At 36.5% G+C, this 24,809-nt stretch overlaps 1 protein-coding gene across 1 annotated transcript in view; it reads right to left on the minus strand.

Moving 5' to 3' along the window:
* The window catches only part of DPYD (dihydropyrimidine dehydrogenase), an 836,293-nt gene that overhangs the window by 21,562 nt on the left and 789,922 nt on the right, over positions 1-24,809 (minus strand). Inside the window, exon 21 of the mRNA XM_045064888.1 lies at positions 2,619-2,762. Coding sequence (XP_044920823.1) covers positions 2,619-2,762 — 144 coding nt within the window. The remainder of the gene's footprint in view (positions 1-2,618; positions 2,763-24,809) is intronic.

The following is a 24,809-nucleotide window of genomic DNA, read 5'->3' on the forward strand; positions in this document are numbered from 1 at the left end:
TCATCTGAAACTGGGGTTCTCTGAGGAGACAGGAAGAGATCTCTATATTTTCTTTCTTCCTCTAAAACATATGCTCCCCCTACCCTATAGAAAGCATTATAGAAAGCAAGATAAAGTGAGCAGTCATTCTTTTAACAAATGTAATTCCTCATTTTCCAAAGACATAGTTGCATTTATAACCATTATTGCACTAATAATTAAAAGTTGTTCTTATAACTATTTATAAGTGAAAATGCTAACCCGAAGAAAACAAATAAGCAGAAAACAGTCAAACAAACAAAAAATTCAACCCACAATTACCAGCTACCATTACGTTTTTTGACAGGGCATACCATCTCCCTAGAAATGACAACAGATAGAATGGGTATGACATCCTGGAGAGAAGCCAAAGGAGTGGAAAATCCACTAGACACTGGGAAAATCTACCATAGAAGTCCTTTAGTATATCAGCACTATTATTGTTTTTGGTGCTGGGAAGATGGTATCTACAATGTCATGAGGCTCATGCAATGTAACACCAGGGATACTTTAATTTGGATAACCTTAAATGAGGAGGCTGAGGAGAGGAATGTAAGTTTGCATTCTTTTAAAAGACTTTCTCTCCTTCCTTTCTTATATTTTCCTTTCTTTCTTTCATTCTTTCTGGGAGAAGGAGAGGGAGAGGGAGAAGCAGACTCCTAGCTAAATGCAGAGCCTGATGCAGGGGTCAGTCCCACAAACCTGAGATCACGATCTAAGCCAAGATCAAGAGTCGGATACTTAACTGACTGAGCCACTCAGGTGTCCCTAATTTGCACTATTTTTTTTTTTTAATAAGACTTATCCATCCTTGATACTTTAAAAAAAATGTTTACTTACTTTCCTTGACTTCACATTTCTTTGGTTTATTTAATTCTGCTGAGTTTGATATTTTACTTGGATTAGTGACTGACCAGCTTGAATTCAACTCTAGTAGGCTTTTTCTTTGTTCTGTTTTTGTCTTGCTTCTAGGTTATCAATATATTCCCTGAAGGAACAGAAGACTAGAAAAGGTCAAATGCTTTTATAATCACCTTGCACTTTTCTTTCAAATATAAATAATAGCTTTCTTTCTATTTTTTACATGTCAGGAAAAGATAAGATCTTACATTTAATTCAAGTTAATTTAGAAGAGGCATGGAAGTGGGACAATGCTCACTTAACCTCAAATCATATAATAATTATAGCCAAACACAGGGCTTGTGAAGAGCTGAAGGATCTGGTCTTCTCTTTATCATCAGTGTCTAGTTCATTCTTCTGGTAACAAATAATGCTGGGAAGATGGTATTCGGGGCTATTATGCTGTTAAAAGTCCCAAGTGTTCACTTTATTTAGAATTATGGTATTGAAATACTGGTAGAATTTGTGTTCAACTACTTCTATATTTCCTTTCAGAAGTCTGAATCACTTAAATTTTGCAACAGCAAGTGTAAACCCCACTGTTTTTGACATAGGACACATCTTTTTTTCTCTCACAGGCAGAGGGAATTTTGAAGGTTCTAGTTCCCAGGTGACCGATAAAGATGAATTTCTGAGGGGTTCCCCTGAGAGGTCTTAAGAGCAAGATTTTCAGCTGATGCTTCAAACAGAAAATGGAAATGCAGGAGTAGATTGTCATTAAATAGGGAAGAGTAAGTTTCGGTAACTGAAACCATATTAAGTGATGGTGATTTCAGGGATAATGGAGTTCTAGAAGTCCTATAACACCTCCCTTTTCTCTCATTAAGACAATTCTATTTTGGGGAAGGTGGGCAGGAAGGAGGTAGGTGTGGTTATGACAGGGCAACCCAAGGATCTTTGTAGTGATGGAAGTCTTGTATCTCAACTGTGGTGGTAGAAAAAAACCTACACGTGTGGTGGGATTGCACAGAAGTAAACACAAATGTATGCGCATATACAGATATGTGCACAAAAATAAAAAAAATTAAAAATCTGAATAAGATCAGTATATTGTATCGGTGTCATTATTCTGGTTGTGATATTTGGAAGAAGTTACACTGGGGAAACTGAGTAAAGGGTTCACAAGACCTTTCTGTATTATTTCTTAACTGTATGTGAATCTGCCACTCTTTCAAAATAAAAAATGCAAGAAAAAAATCAAGAAATATAACACATCCACCATTCCATCTTCATGATAATTCTTGCTATTACCCAGCAAATCAAAGTCTCCTGATTCCCCAATTCATAAGGCTTTCTAGAGACTCAATCATACAGAGTTTGTTCAAATTGATGCTGTTGGATATTAATCATTTAGTTGTATTATATGACTAACATATCTCTTGGATTTAATTGTATATGAATATAACTTTAAAATGACTACGAGAAGACAAAGAATTCACCTTAATATTTCCTGGCCCATTTAATACATACAGAAATTTCCATGAAACACATACTTGACTATATTCTAAAAAGTATAAAATATGCAAATAAAAGAGGCTAATCCTTATCACCATACAGATTTTTTTTAACTTTTATTATATTTTTAAACAAAATAAATTATATACTTACCCAGTAAATAAATAGTTAATCTATATTGAGTTATATTGTATATTTACACAGCAATATAGTATATATATATATTTATATAACTTAATTTTTACCTTGATGGTAGGTATAGGCTTTTTGGGGATAAAATGCTTCCTCTCAAATGGTGGCAAAGCTGCATTTTGTTCTTTCTGTCTAATCTTGTTCTCTGCTATGATTTCCTTGCGCTGCTCCAGATAAGGTCCAAAACTTGGTAGTTTCTAAAAGGTAAATGCACAAATAAGAAAGTGTGTTAGCTCACAGAAGAGAAAAATGTGGGGATATTAATACATAAGTATTATCAACACACAAATGTGTGTTTTGAAATTGTTCTTATATACTGTAACAATGTCTTCATTTATTTGAGACTCATTAGGTATCAGATTCCATTAATTATTAAAAAGAATTAAAGAGTGCAATACTTTGGCCAAATATATACATATTAAATATACAGACATTGGGAGAAGGAGAGAAGTGAGTTGGGGGAAATTGGAGAGGGAGACAAACCATGAGAGACTGTGAACACTGAGAAACAAACAGGGTTTTGGGGGGAGAAGGGGTTGGGTGAATCTGGTGGTGGGTATTAAGGAGGACCTATACTGCATGGAGCACTGGGTGTGGTGCATAAACAATGAATCTTGGAACACTGAAAAAAAATAAAATTTTAAAAAATACACAGATGTTAATTAAATATATTTCTAAATGGAATAAAGTTCACAATGGTAAACTAAATCCATTCACTTAAAATGGTAGCTATTAGACCATTTGTTTGGTTCGTATAGACAGAAGGTAAAACCTATTGATGCTTTTTTTCCTCTTCATCAGGTTTTTAGCACAATATAGACACAGCCATAGTCCCTGACAAATGCTTTTGTCAATAGCAAAGGTACTTTGCCAAAGTTCTAATCTGTATCTCTATTTTATTGTGTTCAAATTCTTACTACATCTCTTTAAAGACTGTAACTAATGTTGATTGCAATTTACTGGAGTAATTGAAAAACAAAATGGTAAAAATATTGATTTCTCCGTACAGAAAATAAATTTTATTTTGCATGAAGGAGGCAAAAATAGAAATGAAAAGCAGAGGAAATATCACAGGGCTTAAACAAACTCCATCAGTATTCAAAATCACATCATGGAGCTTTAAATCTCAAGGTTATTCAACTGTACTTTACAAAGTTCATTTAGAAAGATACCTGGGTGTAATGGAAAAATGCTAAGTGGTTTCAAGTTAACACGAATATGCCCTCATACTATTCATTATCCCACAATTATTCCCTCTTCACTTTTGTCCTTCTCCTCTTCTAGAACCTTTGATCTTCACTTTTACTGACACATGAAGCTGGTGATAAACACCACTAAATTCCAAATGTTCTGTGTCCGCCTATAACCTGGAATTGCTGGGTCTCTTTTCTAAGACTGCAGAAACACCCTTTCTTCTCTCTCTCTCTCTCTCTCCTACAAAATAAAGCCCATTTATCTAGCTGATAGAGGCTTGGAAAACTACAGCACTCCAAGGTCATCCTGATCTCTGACCTAGCAAATACTTCGGTGAAAAATCACACTTGTTTTGAAACATTGGCCTCCACCTGCCAGGTTGCATAACGTCCCAGGAAAATGAGTTCTCTAGTTCTTTAGAGATGTTAGCAGGGTACGTAAGTGAAACTTAACCCACACTCCAATTCAGCCAAACTGTCCCTGAAAATTTATATTAGCAGAACATATTTATGTGGAAATATCTAAGATTGTTACTTCCATTCTCAATTTACTATAATTATGTCAGGAAGTTGAGCAAATGGAAGCAATGTTATGAATGCCAAATTATTTATATACAATTAAACTATAACTCTATACTTCATTCCTATACCTCAATGCTTTCCTAAATTACAATATGTAATGATTTCAGTAATATGAAATAATATGATGAAGGGACAGAATATATTGTATCTATTTTACCATAAAATAGATGATGCTATCTTGTTAGAAAACATCAAATCAATGAGTATAAAACAGATCCTCAACATTTATCACATAGGCAAGCCCTTTTAATGTAGAATAGATAATGCTTGTTTGAAATATCCTCTTATTAAATAACCTTTTCTTGGGGCAGATGAGGGTGTTAGGGATTATATGTGATGTCAAAGTTCAGATAATATGGGGTTCAGAGAACATCTCATAAGGTGGTAAACGCATGTCCACATGACATCACTCTTGTCAGAGTATCACTGTTTCCACACTTCGCTTCTATACCAAGGGCACTAAATCCTAAACTTATATTATTGAAGGTTATAAAAAGTCATTAAATGTTGAAACAATTGACCTCTGGCTCTAGTAGATTCCTCATGGTGGCAAGCTCAATGAAATGCCGAACCACTATCCAGATTCCCTGAGTCTTACCAACTGAGCACTCTGATTCCATCCAAGAGTTCTATAAATGTTATTCAAAAGAAATCATTCCTGGAACTTTTTGATCTATCTTCTTTTAAATATAAACCAGAGGAGACTTTTTTTCCCCATTTAGAATATTCTTTATCCAAAGGGAAATAAAATAATTAAGTTTAAATTGTGATATTTTCAAATAGTTCCAGTGATTATAATAATAATAATAGCAATAATAATTATAGTATTTGAAAACCCCTTGGTGCTGAACAGAACACAGCCTGGGTAAACATCTAGCATCCTGATATTTTCTGTAGTTTTTTTTGGGCAGTGATTGACCACATTTGCCTTATTTAAATTATATTGCCTTTCTATGGCTAACAGAGCTATGAGTATAATGTGATAATCTTTTCTAATTAGTCCTAAGGAGGAGTTCTCAATTTAACATAAAGATTCCTACAGGATTTTCTTTGTGTGTTAGTTAGAGCAGTCAATGGAAAAGAAGGAAATCTCTTGCCAATATTTTTTCTTTAAATCGAAAGCAACTCACACATGATACCAGTGACTGCCCTCTCTAAGCTTCTACCATTCATTCATGTCCAAGTCAAATAGGCTCATTTGTGTGTAGTTTCTCACTGGTATATGGAGGTCCCAGAGACCAGGTGTAGTGCCAACTTCCAAAACATCAAGGCTGCCATAGATTTTGCTTTCTGCAAATTAGTATAAGAAAGTTTAGTGCTTTTTAAGAAATTTTACTTTGTTACAGAGGAGCCTGGGTGGCAAAGCTGGTTAAGCAACAGTCTTGATTTTGGCTCAGGTCAAGATTTCAGGGTCGGGGTCTGGAGATCGAGTCCCATGCATCTGATTCTCTAGTCAGTGCAGTTTGTCTGAGATTCTCTCTCTCCCTCTCCCTCTTTCTTCTTTCCCTGCTCATGCTGTCTCTGTCTCTCTCTAAAGTAAATAAATAAAATCTCTTTAAAAATTCCTTTATTATGTATTAAGAGGGCTCTACCATATCTGAGTTCTGAATATTTTAAAAGTTAAGTTTTCTGAAAATACAAAAGATCAATTCTCTCTTGCACCAGACGACCACCTTTACACACACTACACTTGGCCTCACGTTTGTGTTCAGACCTTGCCAAAAAAAAAAAAAAAAAAAAAAAAAGAAAGAAAGAAACAAACAAAAAGCAAAATAAAACTGAGAATGAGTGAAGACAAATGCATAGTTGGCTGGTGTGTATGTGTGCAATCAGTGATGATTAATAAAGCATTTAGTTCAAATCTCTGCCTGAACATATAGTTAATTGATTTCCTATTGCAGAAGGAGAAGCAGCAGAGCCTGACAGAGCCAGCAGCAGGAGCTTTTCCTCTTCATTCATTATTTTCTTACAGAAAAAGTTGTAGCCCGCGGTAACTCAAAGCAAGGGGTTTTGAGCGTCATGCTATATTTCTTAAACAAAGAAAAAAGTTCTTTACGACTATCAAAAGCTGCTTTGTAACTGATGAACTCAACAAAGCTCTGAAATGGTATGATTTTTGTTTCAATACTTTCTCCAGGGATTCATCATTGATGAATTTGTTCTCACCAGAAAAGCTAAATCCTACTCATTTAAAGATAACAGTATCTCACACTAAAACTGTCTCTATCCAGATATAAAAAGCATTACATTGCCGATAGAAAAGTGACAACATAATGAATCAACAATGATATCTTAAGCCAGCAAAGCTTTAAGGTAAAGCAGTCCATTTGGATTATAATTTATTCATGGATCAATCTAAAGGTAATTGAGCATATTATGAAGTAGAAAAGCATTCTTGTTTCTAATAGAAGCAGGTACTGGTATCTTCCAGTTTAAATTGCATAATTTTTATGAGAATGGCAGCAAGTTGGCTAATAGCAATGGTGTACAGTGCTATAATGGATCAACTCTATTTTCCTAATCATACTGCCTTATCTGATTGGAAACAATAACAACAAGAAAAGTAATTACTTGACAGTCAAATGGTAATAAGTTAAAAGAGGATTTCAGGTTTATACTGAGTGTAATCTACCTACATAGGTATACACACGCATATATAAAACCACACATATACACTAAGTACAATACATATTTATATATATATATATAATACTCAATATAAACCTGAAATCCAAATATATATATATATATATAATTGTGTGTGCATGTGTGTGTATAATATACTTGTGCATGTGTATATGTATAAATATATACACTGACAAAGAAATAAGTTCAAGGATATATGTCTCACAGCTATCCAAGAATTGCTTTTTTTTAATACAAATCCAAGAATTGCCTTTTTTTTTACAAAAGTCCACATATGACTTAGTTATACTATTTGTATTCTGCCATTTATTCAACAAATACAGTATCAAACACTAGCTCTGGATCAGAAACTGTCCTGTACTACATTAAAGGTTAAATAAATTCTGTATAATATGTGTACATTTAACAATGTTACACATTTTCTATGTATCCCTTGCCATACATTAAGGGTACTGTCAGCTTGAATTATATATTAAATATTTCTGGTTATTGCAGTTGTCTAAAGGAATGATAAACCAAACTTCTTGGAAAACTGTTTGATCTCAATTAAATGACCATTAATTGGAGATTAAAAAATGAAGAAAATAAAAGAGTTACTCTTTAAAAATAAAACAACTCAGGAAGGCAAAGGAATACTTTTTAGATACTCAAAATATACAGTTTGGACCCCAATGGCTGGGAACATGGGTTCTCTGAGTGTGTTTCTAGCATACCTTAATTTCAACCACTGTGTGCTCAGCATGACATACGTAAGGGAAACAGAGGTGAGAAGTCTCAATTCTGCTCTATCCAAATTCAGTTACTTTTCTTCTTCCTTTCTCTGAATTATTAGAGTAGTGAACTGCTTACATTTGATCCTGATTTTTATTTCAAAATCCATTTTAGCATGGCTTAGATTCAGAAACTCAGATTTTTCCTGTAACTGACATGTAATGCTTAATCACTGACATAACAATAAGCAGTTTTTCATGATATTATCAAATTTGGACAGTGGAAAACAGTAAAAGACAAAGAGGAAAGGACCATCTACATATTTCATAATACTACATGGTGCCCAGTGGATAAATGGGGACAAAGAAGTCGGACATGCAAAATACCTGAAATTAATGAAATACAACTGTTAGTTGAATCTGGCAAATTGAAGAGGACAACTTTTGATAAACTATCTGATGTCTGAGTCAGTCAAAAGCGATGACAGTTCGTGCTTCTCAGTGACAGTAGAAAGCCAACATTTGCATAGCGGTTAGGGTACTGATTTAGAAGTAAAATTTGCATTAAAATCACAGTTTTACACTCATTAGCTGTGTGACTATGAGCCAATTACTTAACCATTCTGCTACTAATTTTCCTTATCAATGAAATGAGAATGACAGTATCTAACACACGATGTTGATATAAGCATTAAATGGAATAATATTTGTAAAGTGCATGCCTGCCAATTTATTCCCATAAGCCTTAACTGCTTATATTGCATTGTGTACCATGCTCCATATTTCCATGTTGGCTATTACATCCCCTTTGCTAGGCAAGCCCCTGCCAGTCTTTTTCATCTGGTACATGCCCATTTGGCATTGTAGTCTCAGCTTGGTTTTCATAGCATCTAAGTAATCTTAACTGGCTCCCCTCCCCACAGTGTTAGGGTCCCTCACGGTGCTCCAGAGCACACCTTAACCCCTGTACTCCCCACACTGCCTTACCCTGGTAGTCTATGCCTCCACGGTCCCTGCTTGAGGTCCTAGAGAGTTACTTTTGATCGAGCAGATACTAGGTATACAAGATTTTTTTGAAGCTTAACAAATGAATGAATGAATATCTTGAATGTATTTTAAAAACCCAGCTGGTTTTTCGAAATGTCAGATAACCTGAAACATGACTTTCAGAAAAAAATGAATTTAAACGAATACGTCCATTTAACATTAAAATCAAATGCAGTAAAAAAAAAAAAAAAAAAAAAAAAAACCCACCATATTTATACATACATAAGAGCTGTGATTCATAAACTCAAAAACATTTACAAAGTGCCAGACACTTGAGATGTATTTATAAAAGACAATCTGCGACCTTATAGAGAACCTATAGTTAATCTATAGAACCTATGTGTTAATCACAACTGCAGTCCTCCGGGACAAAGGCTGGGGCATAGGTGACACAGAGTGCTAGATAAGCAATGACAATGCAAACCTAACCCAGGCTGAGGGGTCAGAGTGTTTTTTTAGAAGAGCTGACATCTGAGCTAAATTCTGAAGGATAGGTTGGCAAATGGTGAAGATGGAGGTGTGAGGGCCAGGAAAGGGGAAGAAAATCCTCCCAGTGGAAGAAACACCAGAGGGAGAAGGGGTGCACTTTGGAAGAGGTGCTGGAGAGCCAGCGGACTGCTAACCCAGTGCTCTCTGTTTAATAAGATAGAAGAGGGCGAGCAGTTTCCTCTGTGAAGGGAACCACACAGAACATACGTAAGGAAGAATGTCAATCAAGAGAAGAAAATCTAACATGGATAGAATGCTAAAAGAGGATGACAGAGGGAAGACCTGCTTTTGGTCAAGCACTGGGGAGGTGGTGGAGCCACAGAAACTAGAAGGAGGAGGTTCTTTTTAAAAGCAGCACATGGCTTTGGGAGGAAGACTGACTCATATTGTTTGAAACTGAGTTGAGAAAATTATTATTTATACTAAAATATTATTTAAATGATGCCTATCAGGTTCCTCTAAAGAAACAAATTTATGAGATACCACCTCATAGCAGTCAGATGGGCTAAAATTAACAGGCCTGGAAACAACAGATGTTGGTGAGGATGTGGAGAAAGGGGAACCCTCTTACACTGTTGGTGGGAATGCAAGCTGGTGCAGCCACTCTGGGAAACAGCATGGAGTTTCCTCAAGACGTTAAGAATAGAGCTACCCTTAATGACTCAGCAATTGTGCTCCTGGGTATTGACCCCAATGATACAGATGTAGTGAAAAGAAGGGGCACCCTCATTACAGGGTTCATATCAGCAATGTCCACAGTAGCCAAATGTGGAAAGAACTCAGATGTCCATTGACAGACGAATGGATAAGGAAGATGTGGGGTGTGTGTGTGCGTATGTGGGTGTGCATATATACATACAATGGAATATTACTCAGCCATCAGAAAGGATGGATACTTATCATTTACATCGACATGGATGGAACTGGAGGGTATTATGCTGAGCAAAATAAGTCAATTAGAGAAAGACAATTATCATATGGTTTCACTCATATGTGGAATATAAGAAACAGTGCAGAGGACCATAGGGGAAGGGAGGGAAAACAGAATGGGAAGTTATCAGAGAGGGAGAAAAAACACGAGAGACTCTTAACTATAGGAAACAATCTGAGAGTTCTTGGAGGGGAGGTGGATTGGGAGATGGGTAACTGGATGATGGGCATTTAGGAGGGCACGTGATGGGATGAGCACTGGGGGTTTTACACAACTGACGAACTGTTGAACACTACATCTTAAACTACGTTGGCTAACTGAATTTAAATTAAAAAAGATAAAAATATAAATAAATTCCCACCTGAACCCTCTCCCCAAAACAATACCTTTAGCTTGGAGTTTGGGAGGTGAAGCCTTGTGCATGATTTAGGAGGAACAAAAGCAATGAGATGGCCAAACCACTGTGCCTGAGGAAGGCAAAATTCTGAAACAGGGGGAGAAGAGAGAAGAGAGAGAGAGAGAAAAAGAAAGAGCAAAAAGCGAAGGAAGAGAGAAGGGATAGACGGGAGCAGAGCCTGGTAGTATGCGGGCTGGGGGACTTTAAAAAAGAGGAAGGGCTCATATTCAATTTGAAGCTGTTTGCGTTGCTGCGATTGAAATCCTCTTCTCTGACCCTTAAAACTTAAATAAGTCTCCTACGTACTTATATGCCTTAGAGAGAAATTTGGAAGAAAATCAGCAAAAATAGGCTTGAGTTTCATGGTTGGGTGGGCATATAGCTCAAAGAATAGGAACCAACAAGAAGTAAGATTGAGGGAGATGCAGAACTCGGCAAGAAGGAGAATTTATAGCCGGAAGTGACCTAGAGAACATAATCTCCAGGGATTTTACAGCAATTTCCAGAAGGATGGACTGGCTGATTTCAGCTGACATTGGTTCCATAGGCAGTTTTCAGGAAGAATAGGATAAGTAGAGGAAGAGATGCACAAACAGTTTGATGTAACTCTGACCCAAATGAGCACTTAATTCCAACTAAGAGATTAAGGGAGATGTCTAGTGAAAGGGGAATTTAAAGTGTGACAAAGGGTTATAAAAGGGAGAAATAGTATGTGGTGCTGAAAAGAGATGAGACAGATAAAGGAATGATGAGGAGAGGAATGAGAAAAAAAAAAAACAGGATAAACTCATTCTTACAGAGCTAAAATATAGTACAATATAGTACATGACTGGGGAATAACAGCGGTAAAAGCTGGGAAATTTAGGGAGGGCTCTGAATTCCGGGCAAAGCAGCTTGGATATTTGTTCTTCAGGGTATAGGGAAACAACAGTTATTTGAAAATATGCGATTGGATGCCTTTGGTGGCCGAAAGAAGGGTGGGTTGAGGGAGTGAGGATGTTTGTGGCAGAAAGAAGATAATGATCCAGCATGGCGGAGATGAGATTTTGGTAGAAGCATAAAAGTGACATAGACGGCCTACGAGATTTTTTTGTTTGTTTCTTTCAAAAGTCTATGGTACTCTGGAAAATAGAGAACATATATTGACTAACCACCTCAACTCCAACAGCCTCCCATTGATCTTCACCCCCACACTGCCCACGGACTGCTTCACCCCTAGTCTCAGTGATTTCTGCCTGACACCACCCAGTTTTCACTCTCTGTGACACAGAATCCTTCTCATCATGATGGACCTCTCTCTTTGCTGCATCTTTCTGCAAATGACCCCTCCTCTCTCACCATCCCCTGCTCAGTCAGAATCTCAAATGCTATCAAAATCACACAAGAGCTTGTGGTTAACCGGTGGCCGCAGAGGTTACAATTTGCAGAAGAGTTCCTTCTCAGTCAAAAAGAACGGGAATTCACGCTGTGGGGAAGCTGGGATTAGTTTTTCTTTCCTGGCACTCTGGAGGACCCTTGCTTATATTCTGTAGTAATGATGAGGTGGGGAGAAGACTCAGGAACATCAGCCTCCTCGACAACAGCTGGGGTGGGAGGTGATTATAAGTTCGACGAGGGAAGGAAATGCATTGTCAGCACCATCTTCATCAAAATCAGCACATTAACTGAGCTTTGCTGTACACCGGGCCCTCTGCAAAGCACGGGAGGACATTATCCGTTCTTTCTTGCAACCCTATGAAGTGGGTATTATCCTCGACCCTGCTGCAGACCAGATCACAGTTTCCGAAAGGCTAAGCAACCTGCTCCAGCTCTCGGTGTTAACAAATGGCAGAGCTAGGATTCACATCCCAGTCCGCCAGATGCCAGACCCTGTGCTATGCTGTCGCTCACGTTTCTTTATAGTGTTTACAAAGCTCTGTATTAGATAAGTGTACAATATATTTTTGATTGATATAAAGACACATACTACACATATAATCCATTCTTTGAAATCTACCCTTCCCATTTTTACTCATTCCACAAACTAAGGGGGGAAAAGTGTTTCATACAGTATAGTGTTTAAAAAAAAAAGCTGAACACATACCATGCAAAATATCTGTATTATTTCAGTCCTGTTTATTATTGGCCTCAAGTTTAATGAGCTCAAGTTAATACAGGTGAAAGGCCAGAGTGTTACATGCAGCAGTTAATGAAATACCATAGAGCTGCTGAGAAAATGATTAGCAGCCAAATGTGAATTTAATATACTTCATTCTCAAGAAGCAATGCCCGCATGGGAGGCTTCTTTCCGTGGGAGGTAATATTGGAAAGAGCACTTGAGCGTTAGAAGATGGGGTTGTGTTCTTAGCCTCGATATCCCCTCATCTTGTGACCCATGGGAGCCAGTGACTCCTTTGGGTCTCAGTTTTCTCATCTGTAAAATGAGTGGGTCAGAGCAGATAATTTATGTAACTTCCAGCAATGTTTTGTTTTGGTTTTCAAATTCACAGTTAGAAATCCTCAGGGTTTACAGGACGCCTGGGTGGCTTGGTCAGTTAGGCGTCCAACTCGATTGCAGTTCAGGTCATAATCTTGGGGTTGTGGAATCAAGCTCTGCATTGGACTCTGCACTCAGTGGGGAGTCCGCTTAAGATTCTCTCTTTCTCTCTCCCTCTCTCTCTCCCCCACTGCTCTCTCTCTAAAATAAATAGATAAATCTTAAAAAAAAAAAAAAAAAAGGAAAGAAAGAAATCCTCAGAGTTTATGACCAGGTGGTATCGCATACATAGTCTTAACCACATCACATCCACAGTTTGTGGATGAAGTATTTGACTGAGTCACAAATTATAACTCTTTTCCTTCTATTTACAGAACATTTCAAGTCTTTTGAAACTGGAAGTATGAATAATATGGACAATGTTTATCAAACTCCCAAGGTTGGATGAGTTCATAAACTGTTCTAGGCTTTAATGGTGGAAGGTACAACCAAAGATATCTTCTCTATTTTCTAATTATGAAATAATAAAACCTGTATAAATAATTAAGATAAATAAAAGTTTTTAAAATGAAGGCTAATATAACCTGTATACATTGAGAAATTCATTTACCACCAACGCTGCACCATAATTATCTTTATACAGTTTGGTTTATAGTTACAACTCACCTGGATACGTTCTATACAAATGAAGCACATGAATATTAGAAGTGGATATAAGTGATACCAGACATGAAATTGCCAAGTCAGTAAGAATAAAACATACACACACATGTGGTTGCATTTGATATGCAGTTACAGGATGTTACAGGATGGGAGAAAATGGAAACTTTTACTGAAGCAGTGCAATACAGAGCGATCACTGGATTTTGGGATCAGAGACCAAGATACTTGGTCTCTAAGACAAGTCACTTGCCCTATGTGGACCTTGGTTTTCACCTGCATAAAATGGAGATAGCAATGACCATTCTGCCTACTTGCTCTTCAAAACGACTGTTTGAAATAGGAAGGCACTAATAGATTATTAAAATACAGCTGTTACCATTTTGAAAACTATAAAGCAGTACAGAAGCAAAGTGTTATTTTATTACAGTGAATGTGATTTGTATTTGTGTACAATTTTTTTAACATCTTTACAATGTAAAGATGAAGTGAGTATTCTGCATTATAAAAGTGTCACAAAATATTAGCCTCACATAAAGAAAGACTTCCTAAGCTATAGTCCTTCCAGTGCCTTTGGAGAACTTTGGATGAAATAATTTGCTTTGGAAATCCACCTTCAAAATGCTACTGCTTTCATGGCTAAATGTTGCATAGAATGTCAAGGGCAAAAACCAATGAGGGAAAATGGAATAAAAATTACCCCATACAATGGGATAGAAGCAAAGAAAAGCAGAAAAATGGGGTGATGAGGAAAATGGGACTGCTATAAATATGAAAAGAGCATTCCAGGGTCAGGCTATGTTTGGAGCAAGAGTGGAAGATTAATCAATCTTTTCCATATTTATTCAATATGATACTTAATATTTTCACTACACAGAAACACCGGGATGACTGCGTTAAGCTTTTTTTACCTGAAAGTGTGGCATAGGGCATAAAATATCACATTTTGATCCAATCAAAAACCCTATTTGGAGTTACAGTTCAGGACATATTGGAAAAAATGATCATCACTTTGATGAAAGTCCATTTTTAGGGCTTCTATGTTAAGCAGGAGATTTATATTGGAGAGAAAATAAAAGGAAGTCCAAGTTTTTAGTTGAAAGGAAAGAAATTTAGTAGGATGTGTTTAACACGGGACAGAACCTTTTGTATGTGTGGCAAAATTCTCCATAAACCACAGCTTTTGCATGCAGACATGGAGATAGTAGCAAGCATCCATAAGATAAAATTCATCTCTGTACCTGGGTCATTACTGAAGGCAATCATTGCCCCACAGATTTTGGATTTTCCTCTCTTTTTCTTTTTCATTACTATCTAAATGATACTATGATTATTTATGCATCTCTATTTTTCTGAGTAGATCATAAACATTTTGAGGACAGGATACTTTTTGAAAATATTTTATCTTCACCTTAGTTCTTCGTACGTAGTTGTCCTTAATTAACTGTTTGATGAATGAATGAGGGATTAACACCAACAAAAAGCTATACTGACAAGAAATTTCAACAACCTCAATGTGTGTGTAGTCACAGCTTAATGCTGATAACTGAACACTTTTCATATAAAACATCTAGACAGGTTATCTCTATACACAAGGCTTGGCAAGAATGAGAATCATCTAATGCTTAATGACCAAACAACTAATTTTTGGCCTCATCCAAAATATTACTTAAACCAATCCCCGATAATAACATTTGCTTTAAATTGTAAAACATCCTCTACAGCCTGACAGATTTGGAGTGATAAGGTATTGTAAGGTATAGTTCCAAGAAATTAATTTATATTCAACGGTAGAGCACAACACAAATAATTTCTTTGTATTTTCCTAATTCTTTGCTTAAAGTATTCTATCAAGAAAATAATAACGACCAATTATTTCACTCTCCTGTTCATAAAAATCAAACAACCAAGTCAAATAGAAACAACAAAAAAAATTAAACAACAAAAGAATTTGTAAGCCAGAGTTCTTAAAAACCCATTATTTTATTGAAAATATACTTTGAACAGTTGTGAATCTAGGCAACCATTGCATTAAACATTAAGCTTCTAGAAACAATAATTCACTTGACATCTGTGTGTTTCGTGTAGGCCCTATGGCCACGTAGGCCACACTGCTCGTCTTTAGACCTTCCTGTTCTTGAGTCTATTATAAAGATGAACCTCATGTTTGGCAAAGCTAATACCACAAAATGAAAACAGTTGTCAGAGAGACCCGCCATTAGGCTTGGAGAAGAATGATCTGTACATAATTTTCTGAGCTTCATCAGATATCAGCCAGTGGATGAACATCACATGTCCCTAGAGTCATTAGGACCAAATTCTAAAACTGAATAACACAGTGACAGTACTTCCAGCTATAGAAATTATTTGTGTATATTATCCATTTAATTTTTACAATAACGGAATTATCATAATATTGATGAAACCTAAGGGCCACCAATGTGGCAAGCACACAAAGCCCAGTGCCACATAACAGTAATGGTAGGGCACAACCAAACCTAGGTCTCTCACCTCCAAGCCATGAATCTTCTTTAAATTGAGTGCCAGTGTCCTTTCTCAGCTGTTTGGCTGCCGTGTCTCCTAAAATTACTGTATGGCCTATGTTTTAGGAGAAGATACCAAGGGTAAGAGCTAATCAGAAGACATAATAGGGGGGTGCCTGGGTGGCTCAGGGGGTTAAGCCTCTGATTTCGGCTCAGGTCATGATCCCAGAGTCCTGGGATCGAGCCCCGCATTGGGCTCTCTGTTCAGTAGAGAGCTTGCTTCCTCCTCTCTCTCTCTGTGCCTGCCTCTCTGCCTACTTGTGATCTCTCCCTCTCTGTCAAATAAATAAATAAAATCTTAAAAAAAAAAAAAAGAAGAAGAAGAAGAAGACATAATAGGTGCCAAAACAGAGATGATGTCTATCCTCAGGGAGTTTATGGTAGTTTGTAATGGAATGGAATTAAACATAAATAATCCTTAAAACATATACAATGTGTGCCACAGTTTTCAATGATACACATTTATCTGATCATTTAAGGTCAAGTCCTATCAGACAACAACCTCTAACCCTTTCTTGTATCCACCAGGCAAAATCTTTGCCCATATTATCTCAATCATCCCATCGTTTCGTTATTTACAGTTGAAAACCGAAGATGGCTACAGAGTATGACTGCTCCCCCCACAACCTCGTGACTATAATCACAAGTGAGCACGCAGTAGGGCCTCACTGTGTTACTACCGATTGCTCTTCAGCTTCCTCTCTCTACCACGTGACATTTTTTTGCATCCTCTTCTTGCTTCTAAAGCTTGAACTGCCACTCCTTTTCCTTCTCAATTGAGGACCTGCCCTCACATTATCAAGTAAAAATACCGAAGTAGTATTTCTATTCTGCATTTTGTAAATCCCCCTTATCTGTACTATCAACCTTCATCTTTTCTTCTGTTATGATGGGAGGTACCCTTGCTTTTACAGGATCCACCGAGGGTTCTGTCCTGCATACGTTTGATCACCGGAAGAAATCGAAATCGGCTTCTTTAATTTTTATCTCTGACCATCCCATGATTCACTCTCATTTTCTTATTATTTCTGTTAACATACAAATGTGCTTTAATCCCTCCCCTCCTCAAAACAAATACACAAAACGAATAAAAGAACTCTGTCTCTGCAGCCACTTCCAGGCTTCCTCATTTGCCTAGTTCCCTTCAAACCTGCCTGCAGCCCTGGTAATTGCAGTGTCTGATCTCCCAGACTCAAAACCCATTCAACTCCTCAGTTACTTGGTCCTGGAGCTGGTCCTCCATCCCCAGACACAGAAATGCTGTGGTGATGGGGCCAAAGACAACCTTTATTTTGCAGATTGGATGGCCACACTTTCGTGCTCATTTTACTTTCTGCCTCAGCAGCATTCAATCAGGATGACCCCCTCTCTCCTTCCTAAAATACTGTACTACTTTTTTTTTTCTACCTCACTTCTGTTTCTCTGTAATTTTTTTTTTCTTTTCTTTTTCTCTGAAACTCGTAGGTTGGAACATCCAAGTCTCAGTCCTAGATGCTCTTTTTTCCCCTCTGCCAGTGACCCTTTCCAAGTGATCTGATCCTATGGCTTTAAATATCGTTTAAGCTATGGCTTTCAGATTTAGAGTTCCAGTTCTGTTCTTTATACTGAGCTCCAGACTCTTATATCCAATGACTTAATTAACATTTAATTAGATGTAGAGTGATCTCAAACTTAACGTGTCTTAAGCAGATCCTTTGTTATTTCACTCCGAACATTCTTTCCTCAATCTTCTCTATTTCAGTTAATGAAATGACTGCTGACCCATTTGCTCAAGTCAAAAACCTAGGGCTATTCTGGATTTATTTTTCCCTGTATCCTCCCCTCTAGAACAACTCCTTCAGCAAAACTACACTCAAAACAACCTAATTCTCTCCACTTCCCACCATCTCCATTGATATGGGTCTAGTCCAAGGCTCCAATATCCCTCACCAAGAACACTGCAGTCAGTAGCTTCCTAACTGATCTGTCTACTTTCTCTTTTGACTTGCTATAATGTATTCTCCAGATAGTAGCCAGAGCAATTGTCTTAAATAGAAACGAGAACATGTCACTCCTCTGCTTAAAACTCTCCAGTGATTTCCCAAAATACTTAAAATAAAATCTAAAAGCTTTGCACTGACTGAAGGCTTATCTGGCTCCTACCTTCCCCTTCAATTTTATTTTTTTTTAATTTTATTTTTTTAAAAGATTTTATTTATTTATTTGGCAGAGAGAGATCATAAGTAAGCAGAGAGGCAGGCAGAGAGAGAGAGAGGAGGAAGCAGTCTCCCTACAGAGCAGAGAGCCTGATGCGGGGCTCGATCCCAGGACCCTGAGATCATGACCTGAGCCGAAGGCAGAGGCTTAACCCCCTGAGCCACCCAGGCGCCCCCAATTTTATTTTTTAACCACTCTCCTCTTAATTTGCTACCTTGCAACCACACTCGTGTACTTTTTGCTGTTCTTAAAAAGTCTTAGGGCCTTTATGTTGGAGAGGAGGTCCTCTAAATTATACTCTGTATATCTTCCTTTTGATAATGATCATATTTTTTATTCCTTTACTTTATATCTCCATCCTTTGTAGAAGATACAAGCTACCAAATAGGATGTTCATAAATTTTGTTTAGTGATGTTCCCCTAGAATTTTGAACAATACCTGGCCCAGTATACATTCTCAAATGAATAAATGTATGGTTAGTAGTATATATAGGATAAACAGTACAGTACTTCATGTTGGCTTTCAATCTTGGTTCCATTATGTACTATTTAACCTGGTCAAATTTTGTTTTATCTTTATAAGATTTCAGGTGCCTCATTCATAAAATGGGAATAACATTTCATAAGGTTGTAGTAGGGATTATATAACTTACATAAAATGTATACAATGAAGCCAGAGCTTGGTAAACAGTAGGCACTTATTCCAAGTTAGTCTTTATCATCCACATCATATTATTATAGAAATCCTCGCAACACATTCTAGTTTTCTTTCTAGTATTAACTTTGCTTTAGCACATTTTTCTATGTGCTTAATATGCTAAAGTAAACATTCCCTCTCCCTCGTGTAAATCCCCTTTTCCAGCTTTTATAAGGTAAATCAATGGCTTAAGCATGTTTTACACGATGGAGAATTGCTTATATCACATTTAGACTGCATACACTCTATAAAGTAAGGATTACTCACATAGTTATATAATTTTATGCTCCACATGTTGAAATAAGTAAAATTAAGAAAATGAAGATTTGATAGTTGCAAAGTAAATATAAACATGAGTTCTTAAAGAATGAAAGCAAGACCATTCCGTAGCCTAAAGTAAATGCTGTCATCTGTGGGGGCTGGGGAAAGATGCTACGATCTGAGCCCATTACCGTGCTACTTCAGGAACATCTGGCAGTCTGTCACTTCACAGGCAACAACATCTTCTCTAAACAGAATAGACTCGAATTCATCAGGGATTCCCATAGTACAGTATATGCTTAACTTAAGTACCTGCTTTCCGTGATTTCCATAGATTATCATATTCATGACACTGTGGAGTGAAAGCATTCTTCTCACTCTCTAACCAGAACATGAAAAAGAAATTAAAACATTGGCAGGCACTTTGTCTCCAGTTTGTTGGACAAGTAAGAAACGGATTTTCCACCCATTTATGTAAATGAAATTCTGTCAACTTAGAGCATTTTAACAAAGATGACAGCCGCCTGTCTATTAATAAATACTTGACAGGATAACAATTACAATTGTAGTTGACTGTTTTTCTTTCAATAAATGTAGGTCAGTGGGTATTTTAAAAGAATTTATTTAAAATAAATTTGCAAACCCCAATAACTTTTCCCCTCATCTCTATTAACCCAGAAAGAAATGTTAACATGTGCATTCTTGCCTTCTTGATAGTGGTTTTAGAACATTATGGCCAAAGCCTTTTAAATACACATGACTATGTAATTAAATATATGCGTGCTTACTCTGTGTACACACACACACACACACACACACACACATATAAATACATGTAAGGCATCTATCCTTGGGTCCAATATTTTGAATTCTATAGAAAGACTTAAAGCCTAGTAGGCTCTCTGCTGTCCAGAAGTGGTTATTCAGATTAGGGATTATCTTTGTGCTGCTTCTTCTCTCTGACTTTGGATTTTATTCATTGTTGACTATCAGAAAGGAAGAGTAAGGATATGTAACAAATTAATTAATCTGGTTACCGATCAAGCTTTGGGAATACATTTAGTAGAGAAAGAACTGAATTCAATGAATAAATTGAGTTTTGAGGGATTATCTATGGAATTCATTAATCCACTCTGGCCCAATGCCCCATTAGTTAGATTTCAGAAAGCGACTTTCTGAACAGAATGAGGATGAAATTTTGAATTTTTTTTGTGAAATAACTTTCCAAGACAATTTGTTTTTCTCTATCTAGTGGAGTTTGGGAGAAAGTCTATGTTGATGAATTAGAATGTCAGTTACAAGTACTCCCCAAACAGTGAATAATTTTATCTTTATCTACTACAAATTGAAAACACAATATTGTATTTCATCACATTTAAGATGTTATCATACATTGCTTTTATTCATATAGTAAGAAGAAAATCATAAGCAAAATAAATTTTTCAAAATATTACTAAAACTTCTAAACATTCAGTCTGTTAGTTTAAAGAGAAGTTAATTGTAAGACACTCCGAAAAAAGTTCATGTCTTAGAATGGATGAAATGCATTATGTTCCTCAAATACTGACTGGTTCATTTTTAAGTTTCTTTCTCATCACTGTCAGTAGCTATAATGTGCTATCTCATTATTCTGAGAGCAATGTTATGTGAAAATTACATCAACATTCCTAAAATCCTATTTGTAAATAAAAGTCCAAATTTTAGAAGTATAAAACAACAACAACAAAATTATTGTCAGACAAAAGCAGGAATAAACAATGTTCTACTTCCAGCTTTATCCCAGAAAACAATGTGAATATTTGAAGGAAAAAGGCAGGGAGGGGTAGTTACTAGATATTTCTGATTTGGATTGAGTCTAGATTTAAATGCTTCTGAGATAGATGTCTGTTGTTTTTTGAATTCCATTCTTCCCATATGTTCTCTATAATAGATAATGCCAATTTTTTTAAACTGAAGATTATATAAAATATGTCTTTGTATTTATGTCTTCAAAGGTGATTTCTAGGAGAAAATATCACAAATAACACTTTTCCTTCAAAGAAAACCATAATGTTTGACTATTTTATTTTGTATATTTTTTAAGAGCACAATTTACCTCTTGGATTCCTGTATGATGGTCTCTCCATGAACTAAATACCTGAGCAGTTGACAGACTTAGTTATTTCTAGGAAAAATTTCTGTTGATCACTGTCCAGGGGTTAATCCAAGCACTGCTCCTTAGGGATACTTTTTCTAGGACAGAATGAACCACAGAGAGAAAGATGTACAGACAACGTCAAAAGATACAGAATCATTATGCCATTTAATGGTTGCTGTGGGTTACATCAGCCAAGTCCTAGGAAAGTATGTTTTCCCTAAATAAGAATGATTCAAAGAGGTAATGTCATATTTTATTAGAAACTATAAAATCATAAGCAAATACCATATATTCTTGTTAGTCATCCAATGATGGGATTATGTATAGGATGGCACTAATAGATTACTTAAATATAAATTACTGCCAAAATTGTCCCCCACTTCAGAGACATTATAATTAATCCATCTCTTATGTCGGATGAACTGGGAAACTTATCCTTCTGATCACATAGGATTTACTGATTTTCTTCATCTCTCTCACTCAGTAATCCTTTTACTTCTCCTTTCTAAGTTTATAATTTAAATGCAATTTATTCATTATTGAAAAAAAGACCCTAGAATAAAGAGGATGTCTTTGAGTTATGGCTAAAGAAGCCATTACTGGTTATACAATGGTCTGAATTCTATTACACATATGATAATCTGGGGAGCCTCACTCCCTACTTGCCTTCATCAATGTTTTGTGTCAACACACAGAATTAAGGCAGTGTACTGGATTTGGGGTCCTCCCCTGCTCAGACTTCTTTCATATAGTCTGGCATTTCCTGTTTGAGAGAAAAATTCTTGAGGACCAGAACTGGCTGCAGTTAAGTTCTCTGGTTTTTCATCAAAATGGATTTTGATTTTATTATTTAAAAATTTCAAAATAGCAGATTGGATAAATTGACATTAATTTCTCAAAATCCTACATGGCCACTAAAAAGAAAATCATATTTCAGGGTTTTATAAGAAATATATAAAACTCTTACATATATATTTTTTGGACAGAGAAGTAATTAGAGCAGTATACGCAGTATTATTAATTATTGTTTTTTATGTATACATATACATATATATGTATATGTATGTATGTGTATATATATGCGTATATGTATACATATACATATATAATCGTGCATACACAATTGGGATCGGTTCATAGTGAGATTAGAGATGATCTTTTTTTTAAAGATTTTATTTATTTGAGAGAAAGAGAAAGAACAAGTGGGGAGGTGGGGTGCAGAGGGAGAGGGAGAAGCCAACTCCCAGCTTAGTAGGAAGCCTGACCTGGGGTTCCATCCCAGGACCCCAGTATCATGGCCTGAGCCGAGGGCAGATGCTTAACAACTGAACCACCCACGTGTCTCTAGAGATGATGTTTTTTACACTTTTGTATTTTGCTAATTTTCTTCAGTAAGCACATTTATTGTATAATCAGAAAACTGTTATTAAAACAGATTTTCTTTGGAAAAATATTTATTTATTTATTTAGTTGAGAGAGAGAGAGGGAGAAAAATGGTCGGGGGGCAGGCAAGGGGAGAGAACCTTTCAAGCAGACTCTCCACTGAGTATGGAACCTGACATGAGGTTCCATCCCAGGATCCATGGGATCACAAACTGAGCCAAAATCAAGAGTCAGATACTTAACCGCCTAAGCTACCCAGGCATCCCTAAAATAAATATTGTCTTAAAGGCACACTAATGGGAAATATTATAAAAATCTCATGGGAATAAAATCATAATTACTATTATGGCCCAAATCATTATCCTGTTGTTATTTTATAATATCTTTTAAAATTTTTATATATTTTAAAGAGAAAGAGAGAGAGAGCACATACGCTCATGGGCAAGGGTAGGGCAGAGGGACTCTCAAGCAGAACTCAAGACCGTGAGACCACCACCGGAACAGAATGAGTCGGATGCTTAACTGACTGAGCCCCCCAGGCACCCTTATTGTTGTTTTTTAATAAGATCTTCCAATTATAATTTAGAACGGTAGCTACCAAATGAATCTAAGCTGTGGGAGAGTACACATGTAATGGCTACACAGACAGAAATACTTTAAGCAGACCTTCTGTCTAATTCTAAAATATGGTTCAGTATATATTAAATCAGAAATGTTCAGTCACTTTACCATTCTATATGTTTACATTACAGATTTTTATTTCTGAAGATATGACTAAATTTCCATCCTATATGGAGTGGTGGTAAATTAATGTACCTCAAATAATTAAACTGTAATGTGAACTTTCCAAGAATTAAAACTCTAATGCTAGTTTTTATAAGAGTGAGTTATTTCTCATTTATATTTCTCAAAGAAGATATACATTTAGATAGATATATACATGAAAATATTCATATGCAAATACACAGAATAAAACTTTGCCCCTCCAAAGCTGATCTACCCAAACAACTGTAGATTTCTGAATATGCCTGAGCCTAAAAATACTGCATCTCTAGAAAGATATTTGGTGGCAAGTATCATCTGCACTTCCAGACAGAATGAACAGAGCTGAGAAGGGCTATAGTCCTAAGTGTTACCCTCACACCGAGTTCCGACTGGTCCATTTGTGGATTAAATAAGAACATTTTTGATGGGCTGGTGAGATCTTTTGTAGGCCAGTCCTTTTAAGCAGAAGTCAGTGAGTATGGGAGAAACTTCACTAGAATAATGAAACCAGATTGTAAAAATATGAAACAAAGACTATATATAGATTAGAGATGGTAGCGGCAAATAAGCTGACGTTGGAAAAATAAGTTGTCAGTAAGGGAGTTAGAAGATCTGTAAACAACAGTTGGTGAGAGAGAATGAAAGCTGTGATTTTATAAGCTTTTAAGACCCATAAAGGTAATATCTACTTTACAAGCATTTAAAAATGGGCACCGATGTGAGTGATTTGCATTATCCAACCTCCTCCTCCCGACAGTCTTTCAAGGCCAGACTCATCAGCCCCTGTTTAGCAGGGAGAAAACCAGGGCTGGGGAGTTGTATTCAGAAGACAGAAGAGTTTAATGACACAGATCACTAAATGTCTTTGGAGTCCACATTATGAACCCATTCTGGAGCATGTCTAGCTCTGTATGCAAATGATCTGATGGTGAAGAAAAGACATTCACAGGTGATATGATAATTCGTCCTCCATGTGCTCCCCCAAAGACTCAGCTGCCTTCTAGTCCCCCAAATGCACTGCTCATAACTAAGCTGAGATCTCCTGCTCCAGCAATACAGTCAGCACGTGGCACACATGCTTCGTACGAACCTTCTCCCTGGAATACACTTTTCTTGACAGAATTTACCTTG

The sequence above is a fragment of the Mustela putorius genome, unplaced genomic scaffold, assembly GCF_011764305.1.
Source record: "Mustela putorius furo isolate JIRA1106 unplaced genomic scaffold, ASM1176430v1.1 tig00003853_pilon_pilon_pilon, whole genome shotgun sequence".
Lineage (NCBI taxonomy): Eukaryota > Metazoa > Chordata > Mammalia > Carnivora > Mustelidae > Mustela > Mustela putorius.